Source organism: Macrotis lagotis, chromosome 1 (genome assembly GCF_037893015.1).
Source record: "Macrotis lagotis isolate mMagLag1 chromosome 1, bilby.v1.9.chrom.fasta, whole genome shotgun sequence".
Classification (NCBI taxonomy): Eukaryota; Metazoa; Chordata; class Mammalia; order Peramelemorphia; family Peramelidae; genus Macrotis; species Macrotis lagotis.
In genome coordinates this window covers 324,056,121-324,080,759 of record NC_133658.1, presented here as the reverse complement: position 1 = coordinate 324,080,759, position 24,639 = coordinate 324,056,121, and the positions used below count along the sequence as shown (strand labels likewise).

At 43.6% G+C, this 24,639-nt stretch overlaps 1 protein-coding gene across 1 annotated transcript in view; it reads left to right on the top strand.

Annotated features, from left to right (window-relative positions):
• The window catches only part of LMX1B (LIM homeobox transcription factor 1 beta), a 182,904-nt gene extending 159,918 nt beyond the window's left edge, over nt 1-22,986 (top strand). The window contains exons 3-8 of the mRNA XM_074211551.1: nt 5,042-5,274; nt 11,043-11,221; nt 12,065-12,142; nt 12,294-12,360; nt 14,652-14,816; nt 15,900-22,986. Of these exons, the coding sequence (XP_074067652.1) occupies nt 5,042-5,274; nt 11,043-11,221; nt 12,065-12,142; nt 12,294-12,360; nt 14,652-14,816; nt 15,900-16,057 (880 nt within the window). The 3' untranslated portion in view covers nt 16,058-22,986. The remainder of the gene's footprint in view (nt 1-5,041; nt 5,275-11,042; nt 11,222-12,064; nt 12,143-12,293; nt 12,361-14,651; nt 14,817-15,899) is intronic.
• Nucleotides 22,987-24,639: the final 1,653 nt, after the last annotated feature.

Genomic DNA, 24,639 nt, shown 5'->3' with positions numbered 1-24,639 from the left:
TCAAATATATAGGCTAGCAAACATTCATGAATAAATACACATAGAGATACATACAGACACAATGCACTCAATGACGTGTCATGTACACACAGACACACATGTAGATACACATCATAGATACATGCACACATATTCATAGATATACAAGGATACTCATCCACTAAGGTGCCAACACAGGTTACCATATATAACCCTAAGCCTCGTCACTGACTCCATACAAGTCTTCTGGCCCCAAATTTTCAGCTGAGAGCCCCAGGTGGTAGAGGGAGACCAGTTTTTCTGGAGTGTGTTGGGGGCAGGGGTGAAGGGACTTTTTCTCCCAAGCCCCAAGAGACAGGAGAACCACTTTTCCCTTCAGAGGAAATGATTGCTGCCTGCTTGCCTTCCCTCCATAGACCCAGTCTTGCCTCTGTGTCTCTCCATCTGCTTCTCCCTCCCTTTGCATAGGAGAAGCTGATAACCCCTTGAATAGGAGATGCTGATAACCCCTAGAAATAGCCCCACAGTAACTGGGGAACAGGCCACCTTGGGGAAAGGGGGGTGATTAAGGCAGCCATCCTATTACTGAAGGCTGGACAGAATAGAGCCAGGCTGAAGAGCTCCCAAGGACTGGTTAGCAAACAGGCAGTATCTGTCACCCAGCACACTGTAAGCAGGTCACCCACCCTCTTGCTATCTGCCCCGAGACAAGCCTTCAGTAAACAAACCCACCAGGACCAGATCTGTTCTCCTTAGAGCCAGGCTGTTGAGCAAACCCCTTGAACCGAACTTAACTCAAACAGCAAATTTCTCTGAGACAGCTTGGGCGCTTCCAGCTCATAATAAATTAGTTGTAATAAAACAATTACAAACTGTTTGCCCACAAAGAAGCGGAAACAGAGGGCCCTTTGGAAGCAGGGGGCAGGCACAGAATGAGAAGAAGGTCCAAACAAACATAGATTAAGCTAGGCTGTAGAGAGAGGTGGGTATTCTCCTGAAACCTGGGCTGGGCAACGGGGCAAGGGAGGTGGAGATAACTGTTGGGGGGGGGGGGCAGCAGTTAGTCACTGGACTTCTAAATCAATGTCAGATATTATCCCTTAGGGCAGAATGGCATCCATTGAAGGAAGCTCAAAGACATTCATTGGACCATTTTCTAGCAATCACTGAAACCTGCCCCCCGCTCCAGCCCAATACACAACCTCCCTAGCCACCATACTCCAGTATTCTTCATTGATCTCCCCTCTACTCACTGGTCAAGGCAGAATTAGAATCCTCTTACTCCCTCTTGCTACTTCCAGATACTACCCTTATTGCTATCCCTCACTAACCCTTCTTCCTTTGAGGTCCATGCTTTTCATATTTACCATTCAATCCAAATCCAATCGAAATCCAAAAAAAAAAAAAAACAACCCATCAGCCCACTGAAATTATCTACAGTCCTCTGGATCACTTCTCTTTCTTCCTTTACAAGTCCATACTTGGCTCACAATTTTTCTGTCCTCCCCAATTCTTGCCTTTATCCTAGAAGACTTCAACCTACCTATTGACTTTCCCTCAAACATCCTCTCTACTCAGTTCCTTTGCCTATTTACTTCTCATGAACTACTCTTCCACCCTACCTCAGCCACACACAAAGATGGTCACATTCTTTATCTTGCCATCATCCACAAAAACACCACCATGTTCAAGAATTCTGAAATTCCTTTATTTGATGGGACCTGTCCCTCAGCTTTCCCTCACCAAACCCTATTCTTTGTTGACATTTTACTCTTTTATCACTTAACACTTCAGTGCTATCCCAGGTCTTTTCTCCTCCACTGACTACTTTCTCCTGTTTTCCCTATCTTTGATACTTTGGTGAACCAATTCAATTCTGTATTGTCCTCCTATCATACAGCCACCTTTGCCCCTACATACATGCTGTTGAATGAAGATGGAGGAAAAATCACAGAACCATTTTGAGGAGCCCATTACAAATTTGTGTTCTGTCACATTTATCAATTCACTTCCATTCTTACTCCAACCTCCCATGACTCCCTCTGCTCCTACTTTCTCAGCTGAGAACCTTGTTTCATAATTTACAGAAAAAATAGAGGCCATTAGTTGTGAGCTTCCCTGCTCCCCTCTTCCTCAACTCATCACTCAGCCATCTCTCTTTTGCCACTGCCATCTCTTCTTTCACCCATATTTACATGATGAGGTGGTCTTACTCCTTCCCAAAAATAATACCTCTACCTGCACAAGTGATCCCATTCCATCCTATCTCTTCCAACAGATTGCCCCCTTCTCTCATCCTCATTCTATCACTTATCTCCATCCCTAATGCCTCCAAACATTCCTATATCTCCCCCATTATGAAAAAACCCTCACTTGATCTTTCAGTGGTTTATATCTCTTCTGTCATTTGTGGCTAAATTCTTTGAAAGGCTACATTTACAATAGATGCCTTCACTTTCTCTCCTCTCACTCATTTCTTAACCCCTTACTATCTGGCTTCTGACCTCATCAGTCCACTGAAATTACTCTCTCTAAAGTTACCAATTATCTCTTAATTGATAAACCTAATGGCCTTTTCTCAATCTTCTTTTTTCTTGACCTCTCTGTGACCTTTGACATTATTGATCAACCTCTTCTCCTTGATAATCTCTTTTCTCTAGGTTTTCAGGACATCACTCTTTCCTGGTTCTCTACTTACCTATCTGACTATCCCTTTGATGTATCCTCATACGGTCATGCCCTCAAACTGTAGGTGTCCCAGTGGATTGGGGAGTGGGGGACCGTCTTCTCTCTCCCTCTGTGAAGCTCATTGGCAACCATAGATTTAATTGACATTTGTATGCTTATGAGTTCAAATCTACCTATCCTGCCCTAACATCTCTGCTGATCTCCAGTCTTGCATCTCCAACATCCTTTCAGACATTTTAAATTGGATGTCCAGTTCATTTGACCTCAAAAGGTGCAAAATTGAACTCACCTTTCTCTCTTAACCCTTCCCTTCTTTTTTCTTACTTCTCTTATTACAGTAGAAGGCAACACCATCCTCCCCAGATCCAAGCTTTTGCCAGGTTCTGTTGATTTCACCTTTGCAACATCTCTTAAATTTGTTTCCTTCTTTCCTTGAATCATGCCCCCACTCTAGTGCATCCTGGATTATTACCATATTTGGTCACAGACGCTTAATAATTCCTTAGCTGTGTGACCTTGGGCAAGTCACTTAACCCCATTACCTTGCAAAAACCAAAAAAAAGAAAAAGAAAAGGTTATGATAATAATTGTAAAGCATTTAGCCCACACCTGGCACCTGCCTCAGTTCTGCCCATTTCAATCCATCTTCTTTCAGTCATTAAAATGATTTTCCTAAAGCACATATATGATCATGTCATAACCCCTCCATCATACCTGCCACCCTCCACTCAATAAACTTCAGTGACTCCCTACTGTCTCCAGGAACAAATCCAGAATGCTATTTTGACATTCAAAGCCCTTTATAATCTAGTCCCCTCCTACCTTTATAGACTTCTCATACCTTATTCCCTATACTCATCCATCCAGTGATACTGGCCTCCTGGCTGTTCCACAATGACTCTATCTCTCAGCTGGCCCCCATGTCTGGAACACTCTCCCTTCTCTTATTGAATTCTTGACTTCCTTTGAGTCCCAACTCAAAGCCTACCTCCCACAGAAAGCCTTTCCTAAACTTTCTTAATTCCAATTCTTTCCTACCTTTATTATTTTGTATTTATTCTACATAGAGCATGTTTGCAAGTTGTCTCCTCCATTAGACAGTGAATTCTGTTAGGGCAGGGACTACTTTTTGCCTCTATTTTCCCCCCAAGGATACAGAAGGTACTTAATAAATGTTCATTGACCACTGAGTTTTTTCTAGGTACCAGGTGTAGGCTAAATGCTTTACAATTATTATCATAACCTTTTTCTTTTTTTGGTTTTTGCAAAGTAATGGGGTCAAGTGACTTGCCCAGGGTCACACAGCTAGGGAATTATTAAGTGTCTGCAACTAAATTTGAACTCTGGTCCTTCTGACTCCAGGGTCAGTGTTCTATCCACTTTGACACCTGGCTACCCCTATTTTAACCTTTTCAATCACCCTGGGAGGTTGGTACTATTATTATCCCTATCTTACAGTTGAAGAAATTGAGTCTTACAGAAGTTAAGTTACTTGTCTAGGGTCACACAGTCTGTAAGTACCTGAGGCCAGATTTGAACTTAAGTCTTCCTAACTCCAACATCAGTGCTCCATCCAATGCATCATGATAAGTTTGGGCAGACGGGGGGGGGGGGGGCAGAGTTTTTCAGACCCTGGGTTGAGAGACTCCCCTGGTCTTGGACGAGGTCCATGAATCCCTCTCCCACTCTTGTAATGAAACTGTCTCAAACAAAGTTGTAACAGCAGAAAAGAATTATTAAAAATAAACTTTGTTGATGCTTTTTGTTTTTATGTCACAGTCATTTCCAGAAATCTTTCCTCCCTCTTGTCCTCCAAATATGACAGCTGTTTTCCTCTTGTAACAAGAAAAAGATAGGGCAATCTACCCAGTCCTGATGCTTCATAGATTTTAGGTGTCAGGGAATTCTTCTCAAATATTTCTCTAATACCAGGTGAAAAGGTCAGAGCTCAGGGAATAAAGACCCAAGAGGCCCATGGGGCAGATTCTTCATATCCCCATAATTTTACATAAATATATACAGACATATTACATATATGTTAGTATATACAGGTTCCTTTTTTTACAGAGCAGAGGCAAAGAAAATATTTATAATGAACCTACTGTGTGCTAAGCTCTGTCTTATGTCTTTTACAAATATCTCATTTGAAAGGATGATATTCCTATTATAGGAAGGATAGATGGAGGCTCCAGTGGACATTGAGAGGAGGCATCTGTAGGGGTAGGGTTTGAGGGAGGGGGCCATATGAGCAGGCTCACTCTGGTCCCTTAGCAACCATCCCCAACCACTACAGCCAAGGGCTCAGTCCCACTTAACAGGGTGGAGAGATCCACCCTGTGTCTGAAGTCTTCCTGTCCCCCCTACCCTCCAACAGACTTTTTGCAGCCAAGTGCAGCGGCTGCATGGAGAAGATTGCACCCACGGAGTTCGTGATGCGGGCCCTCGAATGTGTGTACCACCTCAGCTGCTTCTGCTGCTGCGTATGCGAGAGGCAGCTCCGGAAAGGCGATGAGTTCGTGCTCAAGGAGGGCCAACTGCTCTGCAAGAGTGACTACGAGAAAGAGAAAGACTTGCTCAGCTCTGTGAGCCCGGATGAGTCAGACTCTGGTGAGTTTCCAGCATCCCACCTCTGGGAAGAGCCTCGGGTTAGTGGGGGGAGAGGAAGGGGGGCAGGGAGAGGACCAGTCTTGGTAAGAAGGAGGACAGGTGTACCCAGAAGAGGTGACCTTGAACCCCATTGCCTGGGGGGCTTCAGTCCTTATAGGGCTATGGTCCTGTCCCCCAGCCCGGTCCTCTATGATTCTCAAACCCAATGATTCCATCTAGGTCACGTCCCTAGATGAGCTACTCTGAGGTTGGAGCTACAAGCCTAGCTAGCCCCTTCCCATTACTAAGATCTGCCTTCCATGATATAACAAAGACTTTTCTCCCACAAAAAACCCATTGTCATATTCCTCATCCACATCACCTCAGGATGCCACAGGAAGATAATATGCTCCCCTCAGTATAGCTTTCCAGGCTCTCTGGTGTGGGAGTCAATCCCTTGTTGTTGTTCAGTCTGACTCTTCATGACCCCATGGACCAATTCTGTCTGGGTGGTTTTTTTGGCAAAGATACTGTAAGGGTTTGCCACTTCCTTCTCCAAGTCCATCCCTACTGGTGAGCTAATGATGGGCTTGGGAGAGAAAGGACTTCTTTTGGCTAGAGGCCCAAGCATTCAGGGACCTGCCACTGGCCATGGAACAACAGAAAGCTAAGTGCCTCTCAGGGAAACCAATTCTACAACTAGTTCCCTGATTTCTGCCCCAGTCAGATCATATTTGGAATACTATGTCTGTTTGGGGCAACACGTTTTTTGGAGGAATGCTGACAAACTGAAACATCACTTAGAATGTGGTTGTACCAGACTCTCATCTGGTTGAAAGGACTGGGAATATTTTCCCTAGGTAAAGAGAAATTTAGAAGGAACAGGATTTTTAAGTATCTTCAAGACAGTCAAGGAAATTAGCTCCTTTCTAAGGCGAAAGATTTCAAACTTCACATTAAGAACATCCTAGTAATGAAAACTGTAATTAAAACTGACTTTTTTGTGTGGTAGAGTTCCCTATCAACAAAGATCTTGAAATTTTTTTCAATGGACCAATGGAGGACATCTGTATCAATTGGGGGGGGGAAGAGTAGAAGGGGCATTGGAGAAGAGGCCCTTTGTAGCCTTCCTTCCACCTTGAGAGTCTGAGGCTAGCAGAGAGGACATACAGCACTATGAGAGAATAATTATAAAGCTGAGCTTGGGGAGGATAGAGCAATGGGAGGCATATCAGCTGTAGTAGTTCTCCAGGAGCTGAGAGAGGGAGGGTTAATTTAAGACTTCCTGATAGAGATAAATCAGTAGAGGAGTATGATGTAGGTTGCAGAAAGAAAGCTGCTTTCTACTAATATAAGAGATTCATAAATGGACATATTGAGGCTGGGGAAGAGGAGAAATCCTGAATCAACTCTCAAAGAGATCAATTCTATATGTAAAAAGAGGGAAGAGAGCAGAAGCTGCATGGGTGTATGTTTCTCTCCAGCATATCTTCTCAGAAGGGCAGGAGAAGGCTCAAGACACAGCCTAGTGACTTACTTGGACAGATTATTTCTCTGGAATTGAGTTTTCTCATATGTAAAATGAGTCCAACTATTTGATCTTTTGTTGTTGTTATTCATTTGTGTTCAACTTTTTGTGACCCCCATTTGGGATTTTCTTGGCAAAGATATAGGACAGTTTGCCATTTTCTTCTTCAGTTCTTTTTACAGATGAAAAAACTGAGATCAACAAGATTAAATAATTTGCCCAGTTAAGTGACAGGCCAGATTTGAACTCATAACATGGAGTCTGTCTGACTCCAGATCCAGTGTTCTATCTTCTGTGCTTGCACCAGCACTAGCTGACCACAGAACCTCCAGTGAAACCCAACACCTAGGTCACATCACATATTCACTGTTTAAAGTGCTTGAGCCTTGGTTTTCTCTGTAAAATTGGGACAGTTGGACCCTGCCCACCTCCCAAAACTGTAGTGAAGATCAAGTGAAGTCATGGATGTGAAGCACTTTATAGATTGTAAGGTGCTATAGAAATATAAATGATCATTGTTATATTGATCATATTAATCCCTGACTCCAGAACCTGGCCAGGACATTGATTATTGCTGCTAGTTCCAGAAGATGTGTTGATTCTAATATCCAATTCCTCTTTCCCTTCCCCAACTTCCTAGGTTCTGTGTTCCTTAAGGTTTGTTTTTGGGGTTTTTTTTTTAACATGGGACCAAAGGTGATTGATTGATAATATATTCTCTTCCTGTGAGGTAGGCAGGCCTCCACTTTACAGAAGGAGAAGCTGTTGAGCTTCAGAGAGGGTTTATGACTTTTAGCAGTCATTCAACCAGGAAGTGTTGGAGCCAAGACTCAAATCCATTTTTTTCTAACACTGAACCTATTGTTCTACTAACTAAATCCTGATCTTGAAAGAACATACAATATCTGTGTCTGTGTCATGTGCTTCTGTGTATGAATGGATGTCCTTCTTCTGGACTGTGCACTTCACATGGATAAGAAGAGTCTCTCATCTCAAATCTTAATTTCCCTCCCTTGAGGAAGCACAGGTTTGTGTGTTTGCCAATCACTTGTTCAGTCTTGCTCATTCTACCTCTGGCATTGCCTCCTCTCATTTACCCAGACATTATCCTAGCCGAGGTCCATGTCATATTCCTGAAATATTATAACAGCCTCCAAATTGGTCTCTCTGTCTCTTCAATTCTGTTCTTCAAAAGTACTGAAAGACAGTTGACAAAGTAACTTCTTAAGACATGGATCAGAACATATCACTGATCTGTTCAAAAGTCTTTAGTGGCTCCCTATTCCTTCTAAGATAAAACAAAAACTCTTCAGCCTGATATCTAAGGTCTTCCATAATCTGGCTCCTGCTTCCCTTTACATATCATTTCATATTATTCTCCTTCACACATTCTAGGTTGCAATCCAACTGGCCTCAATATTTCCCTCTTCCATTTATCATCTAGGACCTTTGTTCAGGTTGTCCTCCAGGCCTGGAATGCAATTGATATTGTAGTTGAATGTCCCCTGCTCTCACCCCAACCTCCAAGAGAATGCATAATGCTTAAGGCAAGAATTATTGAATTGTTTTGGTTTTGTATCCCAGTATCCAACAAATTTAATAAATAATAGCTTAATTGCATATGGTGGGAGGGCAGGGTTAAAGGATATGGATTTTAAAGTGGGTTTTCACCCAGGATATCACACATTTCTCAATTCACTTCAATTCCCTGCCCCTCTGCCCCATTCCACCTCCAATACCAGACTACCTTCCTCATTTTCTTGTTTTAAGTCCAGAAGACATTTCTGTCTTCTGGAAATTGGCCCCAGAGAGGTTCTCCACTCTCTCCATGTATGAAAATAAACATATCAGCTTCCCTATTCCAGGTGAGAGCATCACTAGAATAACAGATGCTCAAAACCTGTGATCTTCCAATATCATTCCTTCTCCATCACCCAGCCCTTGTCAATTTTTGTCAATTCTACAGTCACAATAAGGAGCCCCCTCCTCTCACCTCACACTGCTACCACCCAAATTCAGACCCTCATCACTTCTCACCTGTAGCATAAAATGCACCTACAGATGCATTTTTCTGTTGTCTAGGCCCGAATACATCTCTCCTGCTCATTACTTCTTTAATGGTTCCCTATTAGCAACATTGATATCTAAAGGTAGGAGAACCTGAGAGATCTCTTCCAAACTCCTCATTTTACAGATGAGGAGCCTGAGGTCCAGAGATATGTGCCCAAGGTCACACAGGTAGTTGATGAAAGAACTCAAAACTCAGATCCTAGTTCAGGACTCTTTCCATTAGAGAATAAAATGCAAACTCTTTAATTTGACATTCATAATGCTTCATAACTTGCCCTTAACCTACTTTATTGTCTTTCCCCCTCTTATTTGCCTCCACATAGTCTCTACTCCAACCACATCGAACTGTTGGCTAAGCCCCACGTTTTCCAGCATTCTTGACTTTGTTCCCACATCTCTCTCTGCCCCAAATCTCTGACTGTCCTATCTTCTCTTCAAAGCCTAACTTAAGTGCCATTTTTCCAATGGAACACAATGTTTAGTACAGTGCCTGTTTATTGATTGATTGATTGAAGCTTGTTTTGATGTTCTTAGCTATAAATGTATATGTATGAGTATATATGGGTATTTATGTGTGTACAAATCTGTATGTGTATATGTGAGGGAGGAATAGGCTGTCTATAAACATTTTTTAAGTAAATACTATATATGCTAGGCTCAGCTAGCACAGGGCCTGGAGAAAGGAAGATCGGAGTTCAAATCTGACTTCAGACATTTACTATCTGTGTGACCAAGTTGCTTAACCCTATTTTATCTGTATTTCATCATCTGTAAAATGAACTGGAGAAGGAAATGGCAAACCACTCCACTTTGCCAAGAAAACCCAAATGGGATTGGACTGAAATGACTGAACAATAGCAACAAGAAGTATCAGTCACTGGGATATCTGAAAAAACAAAAGCAGTCCTTGAGTTCAAAGAAGTTTACATTTGAATAAGGGAAGACATATCACAAAATACTTAAAGTGGTGAGTGTGAGAGGAGATGGTATCCAATGGTGGATCATAATGGAGAAGTCAATCAGAGAAGTCTCAAAAATAGTGTAACTAGGTGAGAAATGAGGAGATGTCTGAACTTGACTTATTCCTTAAATGGAGGTTTAGAGTTCATAGCCTCACCCTCCAATCGGAGGTAGAAGATAATGATGAGGTGGTGTAGCAAGGAGATGAGGTCTTACAGAAGGATGAGATTTTCCAAATATTGAGCTTCCTGAGGCATGCCAAAGTCAGAGAAGTCCCAAAGTACAACCAGGTAGAAATGTATGATAGTATAGTTATGTAAATTATGCATATGTACATGGATGGATAAATATGCATTATGTGTTTTTTTGCTATGAGATAGTAAGTTATAGATAACAGGTATAAATGCTGTGTGAGGAGTCACAAGTCCTTGATGTACTGACATTATTTGTGCAAATGAATTTACATTTATGTATATGAGTGTGTATCTTCCCTGTCAATCATCTATTTCTCTCTCTTTTTTTTACAAAGCAATGGGGTCAAATGACTTGCCCAAGGTCACACAGCTAGGTAATTATTAAGTGTCTGAGACTGGATTTGAACTCAGGTCCTCCTGCCTCCAGGGCCAGTGCTCTATCCAGCATGCCATCTAGCTGTCCCCAATCATCTAGTTCTCTAGAACCTCCACAGAAGCCCTTGTGACTTCCCCTGGGTATCTTAGTCTCTGGCCTTGGTATTGGGGGGGTGGGGATGGGGAAGGGCTGGGCTTAGTCCATAGGGGAAAAGGTGAGGTCTTGACAGACTGGTGTAGTGGAAGAGCCTTGAACCCAAGTTTAAGTTCTGCTCCTTTCACTTCATAGCTGTGTGACTATGGGCAAACCACTTCTCTTTAAGTCTCAATTTCCCCATCTGTAAGATGTAGTTAATAATGTTTGTACTACTCTCTTCTATGTAGAGGTTGTGGGAAAAATGTTTTATGAGACATTGAAAAAATGGGATTTAGAATTATTGTTAATACTTTTTCCTACTCCTCAGGCCAGATAGTGAAATGAACTCAAAAATAGGATAAACAGAGACCAATGAGAACCACTGGCCAAGGGAAGCAGGGAGTTGACTCTGAAGCTGTCTAGGATTATAATAGCTTATTGCAATGAGGGTCTTTCTGAGTCTGTCTTTTCCTATCCTTGAAGGCCTTCAAAATCCTTAACTATGTCCCCAATGTATTGCCCACAGTGAAAAGTGATGAGGAAGATGGAGATGTGAAGCCAGCCAAAGGCCAAGGTGGCCAGGGTAAAGGCAGTGATGATGGGAAGGACCCAAGGAGGCCAAAGCGGCCCCGAACCATCCTCACCACACAGCAGAGGAGAGCATTCAAGGCCTCCTTTGAAGTTTCCTCCAAGCCCTGTCGAAAGGTGAGTCCTCTCAGATACCTTTGCTAGGCCAGAAACAAAGACTGCCTCTCCCTTACTAGTATTACTCCCTACCATCCTGACCTGGGAGAACACATTACTTTGTATCTCTCTCCAAGGATCTCCACTTTCCTGGGGCTGGAGAGCTCTGGAAGTTGGCTCTCTTGAAGACTAGGTAGTCCTGAACATGATGTCAGGAGTCCTGTGTTTGAATCCTGACTCAGACATAATTGCTATGTGACTTTAATTAGACAAGTCCAAAAATAGAATAGGTTGACTGAGATGGGAATGGCTTCTCCATGCCTGGAGATTTTTTTGACAGAGGCTATAAGGAGTATTATAGAGAAAATTCATAACCAAGGTATGGGTTGAACAAGATGGCCCCCTGAGTAAGGATCTGGGGGTCTAAAGAAAAGGCAGTGAGATCATTGTCTTCAAATATTTGAAGATGGATTAGATTTGTTTTGTTTGTCCCAAGAAGACAGAATTAGAATTTAAAGGTGGACCTTAAAGGGAGGCAAATTTAGGATTCAACAAAGGTAGTATTCCTGTCCATTAGGGCTATTCAAAAGTAACTTTATAGAAATGAAAGCTGATATATACATAGGTCCCAGGAAGCATTCAGGAGATGCTCCCCTCCAACCAGGGGCATCCCCCCTCCATAGGACTGAAGTCCTGAATGCCTTCCTGAAGCCATATTTCTAGATCTATTCTTGGCTCTTTCCAGATGAAGCTTTCTTTCTAGTATGAGAGGTTGAGTCAGCTTGGGACCATTCTGGGAGGGAAAGGAGAGTTTGGGGAGAGGGAAAAAGGAAGTTGAATGGCACTTCCCTTCTCCCTGAGCAGGTCAGAGAGACACTTGCTGCAGAAACAGGGCTCAGCGTCCGTGTGGTCCAGGTCTGGTTTCAGAACCAGAGAGCCAAGGTGAGTAAATGGTCATTTCATTTTTACTTCCCATCTACCTTCCCACCTCTCCCCTCTGGGTCTACCTACTGCCCCGCCAGCAGCCAGGACTAGTGGGGAGGTAGGTGGGAGCTGCATCTCCACTGACATGGCCTGTCTTTCTTTTGTACAGATGAAGAAGCTGGCAAGAAGGCACCAGCAACAGCAGGAACAACAGAACTCACAGCGGCTGGGGCAAGGTGTGTGTGTGTGTGTGTGTGTGTGTGTGTGTGTGTGTGTGTGTGTGTGTGTGTCTGTGTGTGTGTGTGTCTGTGTGTCTGTGTGTCTGTGTGTCTGTGTGTCTGTGTGTCTGTGGAAAGGGTAGGGTCTCTCCATGCTGCAGGGGTGAAGGGACCATGGTACAGTCATACCAAGCCAAGAAAAGGCCTCTTCTGTTGGGAAAAATGGAGGCTGAGGGGGTGACATGTTCAGAATGTATACATTTATCCAGGGCCCTGTTTCCCTGAACCTCAGTCCCTAGAAACAAGAAGATAAATTGCAGGTCAGTTCTGTTCAGCTTAGAGTGTGTTCAGCAGCATCTCTCCTGAAAAGTGGTATGCACTGAGAATATTAGAAAGCTTAAAAGATAAGGAAGGTTCCTGCATAGGATACACAATACCTACCTATTAAAGAGTGTTAAGGGTGTTTGGGACCCAACCCTGACTTCAGAAATGAACCTAAGATTTAAGGACTTAGTGTTAGAAGGAATGCTAGAAATCGCATAATCCAGGGACTCTTAACCCAGGGTCTGTGAACTTGTTTTAAAAATATTTCAAAAATGATTTCAACATGATAGTTTTTTAAATAATCCTATGCATTTTATTTTATACATTTCAAAACATTATTAGAAGAAGGCAGCCCTAGGCTTCATCAGACTGGCAAATGAGGGAATCATACATAAAAGGTTGAGAATTCATGATCTCATCCAATGCCACTCCCCCATTTTATAGTTGAAGAAAATGGACCCAAAAGATGGGAAAGAACTTGTTCATGGGCCCATAGTTTGTAAGTAGCAAAGCTAGAATTTGAGTCCAAACCCTTACGGTTCAAATCCAATGCTCTTTGCCATTTCCTTTCCTGATTGAGTCTGTTATATCCAAACTTGAGACTAGGATAGATGTTTTAGAGTTCTCTGGTGGGAGGAAGGGAGAGGTTTGTAGAGTGACCCACTATCAAGGCTTGAAGGATAGGCTAAATCTGATAAGATGACTTTAATCAGAATAAATGTAAAATCCTGCACTTAGATTCAAGTAATCAACTGCCTAAGTATGGAATGGGGTGAGTGAAGGAAGCTAGCTAGCTGAGCAATATTTTCCTTGAAAAAATCTGGAGGATTTAATGAGTTACAAGTTTACCATAGTAATATACTGCATTTAGCAAAGCTTCTCTGACAACAGAGATGGGAGTAGAAGTAGGGTAGTATTGACAATGTCCAGAAGGAGAAAAAGGAAAGTCTTCTGCCCCGGTTAGACCATATCTGGAATATTGTGTTCCTTGCTAGGTGTCACATTTTAGAATGCAAATTGATCAACTAGAGCGAGGCTAGGGAACCTTTTTTCTGCAAGGGCCATTTGGATATTTATTGCATCATTCACCTGCTATATTTATTCAACCAATCAACTAATTCACCCCTAAAATGCTCCCAGATTTATTGAATTTCAAGTCCCTCCTGCATTTGTTTGAATCCTGTAAGCCAGATGTTCCCCATGTCTTATCTAGAGCATGTTCAAAAGAGGCTGACAGGACTGGAGACTTTACTATATGAGAACAAGCTAATGGGCATGTTTTGCCTAGAGAAGACTTCTAAGGAACATTACTGGTATCTATGGTTAGCTGAAGGACTTTGATATGAGAGATTAGACTTTTATGTAGAACAGAACTAGAGCCAATGGGCAGAAGATTTAGGCTCCAAATCAGAAAAAAAACTACCAACTAAAATTATTTAGAAGATGCCTTGGTAGTCAATGTATTCACCATTTCTAGAAAATCATCAAGTAAAGACTGGCTAGATCCTTGTCATAGATAATGTAGAGGGCCCTTTTGTTTAGGGACAGATGCAACTAATAGATAATCTCTCAAATGCTTTTCAACTCTGAGAGTCTATGCTCCCAGGGTAAAGGCACAAGGACTCTTCCTTGTTAAACATTCTAGGAAAGTGAACTGAAGCACTTTGGGGTTATGTATCTGTCATGAGAATGGCCATGAATGGTGGTGTCTTTGTTCTTCCTGAATTGTACCCCTGAGACAGGGTCCTGGGATCAGAGCCTCATCAATAAAAATAAGTGCTTAATATGTGTCAGACATTATACTGGATTCTGAGAATGAAATATGCCTCCCCCCAGTGAGTTTATAATCTATTCAAATGCCTACTTATCTTCCTTTGCTGATAATGTTTCAGTTTTCTCTCTGGTTCTAATGGTTCTTGCACAGCTCTGGGTGTATGTTTGGGGAGGGGAGGAGGCCAGTGAAGCACCTTCTCATATTCCTACAGAGGTCCTGTCTAATCGAATGGAAGGAATGATGGCATCATACACACCACTGGCCCCACCCCAACAGCCCATTGTTGCCATGGAACAGAGTACCTACGGTAGCAGTGACCCTTTCCAGCAGGGCCTCACACCTCCTCAAATGCCAGGTGACCACATGAACCCCTATGGTAAGCCACCAGCCCCACTGCCCTGTGGCCTCAGGGTACCCCCAGCCCCACCCCCATAGGGTCCCAAACCCCATGCCCCTATTCTCCAAATCCTAGGCTACTGGTTTCCCACCAGAGCCCCAGGGCCCATGTTTCTGGGTTCCCCTAGGATCTCCCAGTCCCATATCCCTCCTTTTTCCATGACTCTGGCCTACCACTAGGGTTCTCAGGCTCCATGTCTCCTCAGGGTCCATGTCTCCTAGCACTCAAACCTCATGCCCCACCCCTTTCTTTTGTGCCCTTATGTCCTGAATCTTAAAGTTTGGGACTTTGCTTCACCTCCTTTTTGGCCCTTCTGCTGTGAGTCCCCAGACTCTCTCTCTCTGGATCTTAAGGGAAAAGAGAAGGTATTTGGGGAATAACCCTTCTGTAGCTGAGACTGCTGTACTATAGCATCATCCTAAATTGCTCTGTGGAGGTGGGATTCAGGAAAAGAATCACGTAACCTGCCCCTCCCCTTCCCCCACTCCCAGCACCACATCTCATATATTTATTACCTGGGAGTGCCATGGGGCCAACCCATCCTACCTTTTTTACCCTTACCCCAAAGCAGACCACTCCAACTCAGCAGCAAATAGGTCAGACTTAGTCCATCTTTTCCTGATAGCAGTAAAGGAATCAGGACTGGCCCTGACCCTCACCCATTCTGTACCCTGGCATGGGCTTTCCCTGGCATTAGGCTCTGGGGGCTTCCTTGGGGCTGGAGGCTTGAACCTGGCACTTTGGAGGAGTCTTGGGAGGGATCCTTTTTGGGAGGCCACAAGTTGATAAGAGAAAGAAAAGAGGGTTTCTTCTGGGTGTGAGGGGAGGGCTCGCAACTTCTGAGGTACATGGAGACCTCTCTTGGGACTCTCCTAGAGTCCTGAGACCAGTAGAAGAGATGTTACATATTCAGGAAACTGTGGGATGGCAGGTCCTGGTCATTGGGTCCTTTCCACAACCCTACACAGACTGGGTAGCCAGGGGCCCATGTGGTTTCATACTTACTGGGGAGGGATCCCTCAGGTCAAGGGCCAGAGCTCTGACCCAGTGTTTGCTCCTCAGGAAACGACTCCATTTTCCACGACATTGACAGTGATACCTCCTTAACGAGTCTGAGCGACTGTTTCCTGGGCTCCTCCGACGTGGGCTCCCTCCAGGCACGTGTAGGGAACCCCATCGACAGGCTCTACTCCATGCAGAGTTCCTACTTCGCATCCTGAGAGAGAATGGAGCCCCAGGGTTGGCCAGAGGGTAGAGGAGGTGGACAGACCAGCCATGCTGCCCAGACAGACTCAACAGCCATATGGTGCCCAGCCCTCCCAACTGGCCTGGCCCGTCCTGACCTGGCTCCTCCCAGCCGCTGTGGCTCCTGCAACTCCTGGCCCAGCCCATGTGGCTCCGGGGTGTCCAGTTCATCTTCTGTGGCTCCCACCTGGGCTGCTCCCGAACAGGTGCACCGGAAGAGCCTGTGCCCCAGGGGGGCTTTTCTTGCCAATAGAGACCTATCACCCTGAAGGAACCCCCAGGCAGGGCACATGGACAGACTGGCCGCCTACCCCTCTGCCTCCCCCTTCAACAATCTCCTCTGCCCTCAGACCCCTCCCAGGGGGCTTCCTCTTCTTCCTCCTGGTCGTCCTCATCCTCCTCTTCCCGGTCTTTTTTTGGAAGCTTAAATTCGATATATTTTTTTAAACCCCCCCCCTTCACTCATGAACGACACCTGCTGTGGCCCTGCCCCCAGCAAAGGCCCTGCCCCCAAGAGAACCCCCTTCCCTGGCAGAGGCCCCACCCCTCACTGCATGCCCCAGAACTCTTAATTGTGGACAAGTTGCCAGTTAGCCTGTGAGAAGTGAACGTATCTGTGACGCGTGGCTTGGTTTCCTATCTCTCCTTCCTCCTCTCCCTCCTCCTGCCAAGGTCAGGCCTGGCCAGGGCAGAGGCTGGCATGCTGGACCAGAGGAGTCTGGGCCTCCAGGTTTCTCTCTCTAGATATTCCATTTGGAAACATCACAGGCTCTGTATCCTATAAAGCTTCCTCTTTGAGGGCAGAACAAAGGTGGGAGGTGGGGCAGGTTTCTAACAAGGGCATTTCAGAGGTACTTTCCCTCACCCTCCCTCAACAAAGCCTCAATTTAAAAAAAAAAAAACCTTCCTTTTTTCCAGAAAGCTATTGGGTCATTGTTTTTGAGGACTGGTTCCCTTAGGCACTGCAAAAGACCTAAGAAATCATAGCCCAGCCCACCTTCATTTTACAGAGGAGGAAACTAAGACCCAGAGATGAGAAGCAACTTGACCATATAGGGAGTGAGTGACCCTGTAGGGCCTAGAACCCAGATCATCTTGACACCCTTCCCTACCACATTGTTTCCCTTTCCTGGATCCACAGGAGCTGGGGGAGGATGGGAAAGGGAAGGGGAGGGTGGTAGTGTCCCAGGGACTTGTCATGCATGGGTAGAGATGAAGGACAGGAAGCAGAAGGGAGTTTTGAAGGAGAGAGAGGTAGACCTAGGCTACCTGAGGCTACTGGGGATAGGTGATGGAGGACATGAATGGCTTACTCCAAAGGGAAAAAACGAACCTTTTCTCTTTGCCTCCTTCCCTGCTCCCTGCAATGTCTTCTCCTTTTTCTTAGCCCTACCCCCACTTCCTCAGTTTACCTGAAACCAAGTTTCTGGCTCCTGGGAAGGAATATCCCAGCTGGGAAGGACCCTGGGAGCCACAAAGAGATAAATTCTCACATTCATAGTCCCCCTTTCCCCAGTTGGGTGAAACTCAATTTAGAAATAACAGGGAGGGGAAATCCAAGATCCTTGTCAAAGAGAAAGGCCTACCAAGAGACAGACACAGGACTCCTTCCCATCAACCTCTACCTCTCTGCCTAATGTCTGAGAAGGGGAACTAGGGAGGGATGGGGGTGAAAATCAGGGGACTGAGGAGGCAAAGAGCAGGTGTCCATTCACAACACAGAGGAGAGGGTAGTGATCTGGTATTCACATTTTCCACTGAATTCTTCCAACCTGGCATGGAAGTAGTGCTAGAGAAAGGAGAGGCAAATTCTGTGGCTTGGATATTCCAGGTCTCAAACTACCAGACAGTGACAGAGAAGAATGAGCCACCTTGGAGGACAAAGAAAGAGACACATTCTTCAGGAGGAAACCTGGGACACAGAACCTCAGAACTGGAAGGGACTTCAAAGGACATCTAACCCAATTCCTTTCTGAATGGGAATCCCCACTTCACTACCTCCTACTTATTAGGACATTTTTCTTTCAGTTTTCCTCTTTGTAATTTCCTCTCTTTGCTCCTAGTTCTGTTGCCAAACAGGAGAATCAGATTCCTCTTCCAATGAAAGCAAGCACTCCAAGGACTTGAAGATAGCTATCTTGTCCCTCTTTCACCTTCCCAAGTTGCTTTCAGACTAAAAATCTCCTGTTCCTTCAGTGGATCCTTATATGGCATGGTCTCCAGTCTCCCTCAACATCCTGTACATCATCCTCTGATGTGCTTGTCAAAGACTCTCCTAAAATGTAGCATTCAGACACAATACTCATGGATAGTTGACAGCAGCAGAGGGCTGTGAACTCCTCATTTCAACACTGGGCTTCTCTTTATGTTCAGGATGAATTAGCCATATTGTCTACATTGTCACTGACTTATATTGAACATATAGTTCAATAAACCCTCTCTCTCTCTCTCTCTCTCTCTCTCACACACACACACACACACACACACACACACACACACACACACCCTCTCCTTGTGCTACATTTGGAATTTTTTTTAACCTCAAAAAGAAACTTTACATTTCTCCCTATTAAATTTCATCTTCTTAGATTTAGCTCAGTTTTATAGGTTTTCAAGGGGGTTTTTTTGGATACTGAAACTGTGATACTGTGTTACTTCTCCCTCTTAGCTATGCCAGCTTCAACTTTGATCATCTATTGATTCATTCAGATCACTGATAAAAATGACAAATGGGCCAAGGACAGAGCTCAAGACTAGAGATGTCTTTCCAAGCTGACAACCATTAGTGATGATTTTGGGGTTCTGTCAATCAAAAAGGTTAAAACCGAAAGTGTACTAGCATCCAATCTTTTGTCAAATCTTGTGAGGAAAATACAGGTAGAGCCACCCTTTTACTAACTCTGTAAAAAAAAAAAAGAAAAGAAAATGAAGTATCATTTTTGATGACTCCTTGCAGACTCCCTTTCCAAAAGTTCAATTCAACAAATATTTAGCAGCTATAGTATACTTTACTAAACATTGGGAATAGAAAGAAAAAATAGTTATTGCCTTTATGGTGCTTACTATCTAGTGACTCATAAGCTAACCTTTTATTTTAGTTTGCCAGTCAAATTTAATATGACTGCTCTAGAGAGTTAGCAGATCATAACTTTTTCCCTTTAAAAATAGGATATTTCCCTATCTCCAAGTCTGTGCAGCTCTCTCATCCACCAAGATTTTAAAAATCATAATAAGGGACTCAGTTTATCCTCCAGGTCTTTCAGTATCTCAAAATGTATGTTTTCTGACCTTCCAGTTTGAGACTAAGGAGAGCAGCTAAATAGTCTGTTTAAAAAAATTAGTGGTATCTTTGTTTTTATGTCACTTTCATTTCTGAATATATTCCTCTCTCCTCCCTTACACACTGTCAGACTTTGAAACAAGGAATAAAAAGAAAGAGAAGGGGAAAAGCAATTCCATAGAACTTATCAATCTTTTCTAACACTAAACACAAGGGCTGATCCTGGTATTCGAAAAACCTGAGTTCAAATCCAACCTCAACTACTTACCCATGTGACCCTAGGCAAGTCACTTCACCTTTGTCTGCCTCCAGTTTTTCTACAGGAAAATGGATATAACACCTATCTCTCAAGGCTGTTGTGAAGATCAAATGACATAATATTGTAAACCACTTAGCATAGCTCCTAGGACATAGTAGGTCCTTAATAAAAATGCTTGCTTCTTTCTGTCCATAGGCTCCCATTTCAGTTAAGGATAGGTAGTATAATTTGTCTTATCTCTTTCTATAGCCAAGCTTGATCATTATAATTACCCTGTGTCTGTATTTTCAGTTTTATTCTGAGGCACTCTCACCATTCTGCTTATCTTCATTCCCAATCCCTAATAACCATTTTTGTCACATTCTTCTAGGTCATTATTCTTGGTTGGGAAAAAAACCAAACAAATTCAGCAGTAAAGCTAGCTCTACTCTCTTGTTATCTATTATCATCATCCTTTTCTGAGCAGACTCAAATCTTATCCTATCTTGAATCTTTTTCATGCTCCCAATATAACTTTTTAAAAAGCCCTCCTCTTTTTGGGTTCTCCTTGGCTTTCATCTCCAACTTCAGCTCATTTGGGGCTTTACAGATTGTGATCCTGTTCATATCCCATTGTGTCACTCTTGTATTCATTCTAGGGTAGCTGACCTTGCGAGATATAGGATCATAGAGTCTATATATCCTATAGCTGAAAGACCAACCTACTTCTTCTACAAATTAGAAAACTGAGATCCAGATGGGTAAAGAGACTTACCCAAGATCACACAGGTAGTCAATGGTAGAACCAGGTCCCCTAGTTTCAAATCAATAAGTATATCATATCATACTTCTATCTTCTATTCCAGAATTTTTGAAAATGTTAGTTTATGAATTCCCTATGTATCTAATATTGCTTGCTAGACAATTTTCTCCCTCTTTGGAATCACTTTTGGTTTTTGACTTCAAAGTCTCATTCTTAAGAGCTTCCAATTTCTCTAGAGATGACTTCCTTGGCCTGGGACTTGGAAGCAGAAGGGGTGGGGTGGCAGATCTAGGAGGGAAAGACTTAAGAAGAAATGTGATTTGGACAAGGAAGATACCAAGAGCCTGAGGCAAAAGACCTGGGACACAATGAAGATCTTGTCAAAGACAGATCTGCCTTGACACACCCTGAACAGTGAGGAATCCTACACTGCTTTTGAAAGTGTGGGCCCCAATGAAGCAATACATCCTTAGCTCCTTGATTTAACTCAAGGTTTTGCCAGTTTAGGTCTATTCTGAGCCTTGAAGTCACTTTCAAATAACTTGAATATAAGCTAGTTTTGTTGGGGAATGCAGGACCACCAGAATGCTACTTGTTATAGGCATCTCCCAGATCTAGAGTTGAAAGAGGCCTCATCTTACACATTGGAAAACAAGTTTAAAGAGAGTGACTTGGATAAGGTCACACAGGCAGTGAGTAGCAGAGCCCAGGTCCTCTAATGCTCTTTCCACTAGACCATATGTAGTAAGGAGATTCATGTCTCCTGACTCAAACTCCAGTGCCCTTTCCACCAACAATATGGTATCTAATGATCACCTCATATAGGCCCAACATTTCCATATGCATTTCAGGAGATAGAATTTTTGCTCTTTCAGTTGGAAAAGCAAGACATTCTCTATGAAAGGATTCGTTAATGCTTCAAAATGGTATGAAGTCTTGGTGAACTGAATAAGGCCAAAATTATTTTAATGAGGGGGATGTGAGTGGTCAGGAAAGACTTCATATAGGCAGGAAGGTGGGATTTAAGTTAGGCCTCGAAAGAAGGGGAAGAGTCAGCACAGATGGGGTGCAGAGAGGTCTAAGAAGTACTGAGAGAGAAATGAACATGGGGCATTCAGCCTGACTGAAGCCTAGATTTTGCTCTGAGGAGTGGGGAGTACCCCGAACCACTTCTGAGTAGATGCTGAGCTACAAAAGGGAGGGGGTGAGGTGGAGCGGTGGAGCAGAGCCTACTGATCTAGCCTCATTCTATCTGTCTCTAGAACCTTGATATAGACATGGGAATATATGGGGGAAAACACTTCTGGTTTCTTTCTCCTTCCTGTCTCACCAAACACTAGATGAAAGAGTCTTAGGAAGAACAAAAGAGAAGCCCTGTGTCCTGCCCATGGCAAAAAAATCTGCTACCCAAAACTCCAAAAGGCTGATTGTGCCCTAGGCTGATGGTGCCCTAGGGTATCTCTTCTGGACTTTAGCCATCTTTGAGCTGTATATTTCAGGGGGACTCACTGCCTCCATATATCTGGTAATCTGAACACTGCCCTGTGGTTAATGTCCATTCCCAAAAGAACCTTCCCCTAGGGAGGAAAAGGAAGAGAAATTAATGGGAGATTTAGCCCTCTTGCCTTGTTTCAAACCTTGCCCGCCCTATTGGCCTACCTGCCTCTGATTCTCAAACCAAGGTACCTTTCAATACCTCCTTGACTACTCTGCCAACAAAATTCTGCCTCTTCTCCAGTCCAGGCTCAACCTCCCCACCTCCCCTTCCACTCTTTGCAGCCCATAGAAGAGGTAGAAGCCTAGCTTCTTCCTGAGGTGACTGGGGTTAGGGGGTTGAGATTCCCCAGAGAAAGAAGTAGCTGACTGAGATAATTAGTTGAGAGCAAAAACACCACAAGCAGCAAAGGGCACAAACCTCCACACACACAGGCACATTCATAAGCAGACATGCACACACTTAAAACACCACCACAAACTCTCATATATTCATTCCCACCTTCAGACACCACACATATACACAGATATACTCACAAACATACTTTATGGGGTCAAACAGTGACTGCAAAGGGACTCACAGTTATTTAGGACTTTGGAAACTGATTTTCAAGAGACCATCTTTGCTCTGTCCTCTGTCCTGTGGCTCTCATTATTTTTTTCTTTCTCTATCTCTTTTTTTCTGTATCTGTCTCCATCTTTGTCTTTTTCTCTCTTTCCCTCATATTGTTCCTGTCTCCCTCTGTTCTTCTGTTTCTGTGTCTCAGGTGTTCCTGTGTACCCTGTAGCTGAGGTGATGCTGTTGTTTAACTTGTACAGAATCTCACTGCCCGAACCCCCTTCCCTTAAGCCTTGCTCCCAACCCCCTCTCTGGTGTGCATAGGCTGACATTTTTATTTAATAACTCGTCATTGTTAAGTTATTTATTAGAGTTTACCATGTCCTTTTGCCACTCTCTCCCTCCATCTTCCCTTCTCCCACTCCCACCCCCGGCCCTCCCACTCTAGCCGGGTAACAGTGTCTGGGCCTCCTGGCCCTCAAACTCATAACCTCTCGCTTCTCCCCACAAAAAGTAAAAAAAGAAAATGGAAAAAAGACAACACTTCAGTATATTTGTAAATAAACCAACCTGTACACGCATCTTGTACTTCTGCTTGAGAAGCTGGGGTGGGAACTAAGAAAGCGGTCTGAGTCAGGAAAGAGATCAACGTTTTCATCATGGAGAACCAGAACAACTTTCATTCACGAGGAACTAGAATAATTATCCATCATTGTGTTCAGGGGTGGGGATGGCGGAGAGGACAGAACAACTCTCCATCATGAAAGACTAAAAGAAATCTCCAAAACTCAATTTTCTATTGTTGAGGAATGTCCTCCTCTGATCTCTTTTATAAATGGCCTAGTGTGTGCCTAGTGTAGTCTTCTGTCCCCTTTCCCTAAGCCATATCACCTGGCACACAGCCCATTGCCTCTTGGAAGTCACTACCAAGGTTGACATCACAAGAACAAGCAAAATGGCAGCCCTCCTGGTCACTCACTGCCTAAGGCATCTGGGTTCCAGCAATAGCTTCTGTGGAAGAGGTGAGTATTCTGGGGAAGTGATCCTCCACCATCCTAGTCTTTGCAAATAAGACCCAGGCCACTGGTGAGCAAACTTCTTAGGGAAATCAAGCCATTTATTCAAGACAACTGTATTAGAATACTCAGGAACTTTTCAGGTTACTCATGAAAGATCACTTATGACCTGGTCAGTAGGCCATGAGGAAGAAGCATGTCAGAGAGTCCAGCAAAACTAGTACTGGACCTTCTGTTTGAGTGGCAGCATTTCCCTTGCTGCCCTCCCCCCACTTTGTTTCTGAAGTATGCTAGACACAAGAATCCATTCCTCCCTTCCTACTCCTTGACTCGCCCCTTCCCTCTCCCATCTATTCCCTTAGAATAGACAGGTTGCCTAAGTGTGTATAGAAGTAGGTGTGTGTGTGTATGTGTGTGTGTGTATTTAAAGAAAAAGAAAAGAAAAACATCAAAAAATGGAAAAGAAACTGCACTTTTCAAAAAGAAAGAAATTGCCAAAAATAGTGATGGGAGTGGGAATATGAAAAAATTAAGAAAATTTTTTCATCACAGATGAGGAAATTGAACCAAACAACTTTCTATCATGGTGGTTGTGGAAGACAGAAGACTCCATCTTGAGAAGAGGGCATCATGGTTCTCCATTATGGAGGAGAAGAAGAGAACAATTTTCAATAATACTGTGGGAAGGGGAAGGGAGAAGGTTAGAACAACTTTCTATTGTAGGAGACTAGAACATTTGTCATTGGGGTGGGGAAAGGAGGGCAGATAGAACAACTCCATTTTGGAATGGGGTAAGATAGAAAAACCTTATATCATAGGAATAGAAAACTACCAAAGTAACTTCTATGATGGGGGTGGGAGAACGGAACATTTCATCATGGGGATGTGGTGAAAGAACAAAGCAGCTCTTGATCATAGATGAGGGAGAAAAGATGAGACCACTGTCCATTATGGGATAGGAAGAGAGCAAAGGGGGAAAAAAGTATGTATTATGGAGGTAGAGGGAAGAAAGACAAAACAACTCTCCATCATGAGGGAGCAACACAAATTCTCCATTTTGGAGAAAGATAGAAAATGTCTTTCATTAGACCATAACTCTTAAACATTGGAGCAGAAAAGGAGAGAAAATAACTCTCCATCAGGGAAGGGACAAATAAATGATCTTGGAATTACAATTGGAGAGCTGGAAGGGATCTCAATAGCCATC